Raw genomic sequence first — 2,364 nt, 5'->3', positions numbered from 1 at the left:
AGCCCGGCGCAGTGGCCCCCCGGCGCGGGCTGAGCTCGGCTCGGGTGTTCGCGGCGTGTGAACGATTCGTGGGGAGGAGACCGGCGCTGCTCACGCCTGGTGATGTTTAATCACTGGTTTTGACAACTTTGTTTTCCCGTCTTGCTTGCCAGGGGCTGGGAGGAGGACGCAGGAGTAGCTGCTGTCACGCCGAAAGTGGTGCGAGCCCTCAGGTCCCCCCTGCCGTCCCTTCCTCAGACCGAAAACAGGTACGGGCTGCCCGCCTTCAGTTACCGGTACTGTGGGTCCGGGTGGAGGGGTCTACAGAAGCAGAAATTTGCCTTCGCTCCAATTCATTCTTCCTTTTGTTTTGGCAGCTTAATCAGAGAGAGCGTTAGAGACTTATTAGACTGAGGAAATGAAAATTCACTTTTAATAAATTATTTGCTCGTAGGCCGTCTTAATGACGGCTGTCACTCTGCCGTTGGTTTTGAGCCCAATAAAATGTTGCGTATAGCAGTTTTATTAACATACGATGCAAAAAGTGCTTGCTGAATGGCATGTTCCAGGTATCTTTCATTCTTCTTTCCAGGAAGGTGGAGCTGGAGCTTCATAATATTGTTACCATTTTTGTAATGTGTATTTAGTTAAAAATACAGATTTCTCCTTTAAAATCCATAGGATGAAGGCCAGACATACGAAGCCTTTTTCATATTGTGTAGCATCTTACTTCATGGGAGCCCTTTCGCTTGATCCCTTGTCTTGATCTTTTAGATCAGTGTAGATCTTTGCTTTACAGCCTGTTACTTTATACTGTGAAGTTTAGTATGAAAATAGTTGACAAAATTAGCTGTGAAACAAGTCATGTCTTATGTGCAGGCTTCAATATTAGCGACTGTGTTTTCGTGCTCTTGAGTCTTCACACACTGTAGGAAAACTAGTAGTGCAGAAGAGGGTGGTGTAATCCACACATGACATATTACTATGTAAGAAGTAATTTGCAAATATTTTTGCTATTCTCTTTTACTTTATATGGCCTCACTAACATTGCAGTTCCAATTATTATTTTATGTTAATACATATTATGGTCAAAAACACATGATAAAAATTAGAAAGAACTTGGGAATTGGGTCTTTAATGGGAACTGTGATGTCCTGGTTATATTGAAGTCAATGGTGACAATGCCGTTAACCTTACTGAGGCCACCATTTCACCCAATCTAGCTGAATTTGAGGTTGAAACAACATATGCTTTCCCTAAGTGAATGCAAGTGACGTTAGTTGCAGTAACCATTGCAGCGTACCCTAACAGTAGGTTTCTTACACGTTTCTGATGAGAGACCCTTGTGCTCCCTGCCTCAAAATTTAGAACTTTCACAAGCCGTAAGCTTATAACATCTTTCAAAATTAAAGTGAAACAAAAGGAACAGGAACATTTGCAGAATTCTAACTGCTATTATGTGCTTCTAGCCTGCTTCTCTTTCCTGTGCTCATTTTTCCCCTTTCTGTTTTTTTTTCCTTCTTTTCCACTCCTTACAATTTATTGGTTTTGCAGTATGTACTCTGTTCGGCTTTGGTTTTTGTAGCTGTCACTCTATTCTCCTCTCCACTCTGTTTTGTGTTATGTCTGTGGTTGCCCCCCGCCCCGTCTTTTCATACCCTTCCTTTTCCCTGCTAGTTTCTGAGCTGCAGTCTCCTGCCACTCAGCTCTGTGTGCTAAACCATGGAGTCAAATTGACTAGAAATGCTGGCAGAGAGCACTTCAGAGAACAGTCTAGCTACTTCCCTTCTGCTGTTAGTACACTCACAACTGGAGCAAAGAAAGTGGAAGCAACACCGGAAGAGGGCTGAAAATCCATGGCATGTATGGGTCAGTTTTTAATCTCTGTAATAAGGCAAGTGAGCGTGAGATTTTAAATGTCTACGTGGAGGATTTTGGCACCAATTTGGAGCTAGTTTTGATCAACCTGAAATTGTATTTCTTAGTGACTAAGTGACTGCAAAAGTGTGACAAGTAAATTATTCATCAAAAAGTTTCATTTCACTCTAGCTCCTATAACTGTAGAGTCTTTGAAGGGATGGTTTGCTGGCTGAATCCAAGAGAGGATGTTCTTTCTCATGTGAATGACCACGCTCAGTAAGCTGGCCTGACAGGAGTTTGTGGTGCATGTTTGGCATATGAGGAAGGAGAGAGAGCTGCTGGACTGACAAGGAGCTGTTACTTAATCCAGAGAGCAGCTGGACTGGGCAGGGAGCCATGCTAGAGGGGTTTGATCCAGGCAGCAGCTGGACTGGGCCTGGCTGAGGGCCCTGCTGGAGAGATTTGATCCAGAGAGCATCTGGACTCATTCAGGAGATTCAGACCAATCCCTCAGTGATGGAGATG

At 43.9% G+C, this 2,364-nt stretch overlaps 1 protein-coding gene across 1 annotated transcript in view; it reads left to right on the top strand.

Annotated features, from left to right (window-relative positions):
- Positions 1 to 135: 135 nt before the first annotated feature.
- Positions 136 to 2,364, top strand: part of ST8SIA6 (ST8 alpha-N-acetyl-neuraminide alpha-2,8-sialyltransferase 6) — a gene marked incomplete at its 5' end in the record, with an annotated part of 42,759 nt that continues 40,530 nt past the window's right edge. Inside the window, one exon of the mRNA XM_009330548.1 lies at positions 136 to 248. Within this exon, the coding sequence (XP_009328823.1) occupies positions 136 to 248 (113 nt within the window). The remainder of the gene's footprint in view (positions 249 to 2,364) is intronic.

The sequence above is a fragment of the Pygoscelis adeliae genome, unplaced genomic scaffold (genome assembly GCF_000699105.1).
Source record: "Pygoscelis adeliae isolate BGI_AS28 unplaced genomic scaffold, ASM69910v1 Scaffold27, whole genome shotgun sequence".
Taxonomy (NCBI): domain Eukaryota; kingdom Metazoa; phylum Chordata; class Aves; order Sphenisciformes; family Spheniscidae; genus Pygoscelis; species Pygoscelis adeliae.
This window is presented reverse-complemented; position numbering and strand designations above follow the sequence as displayed.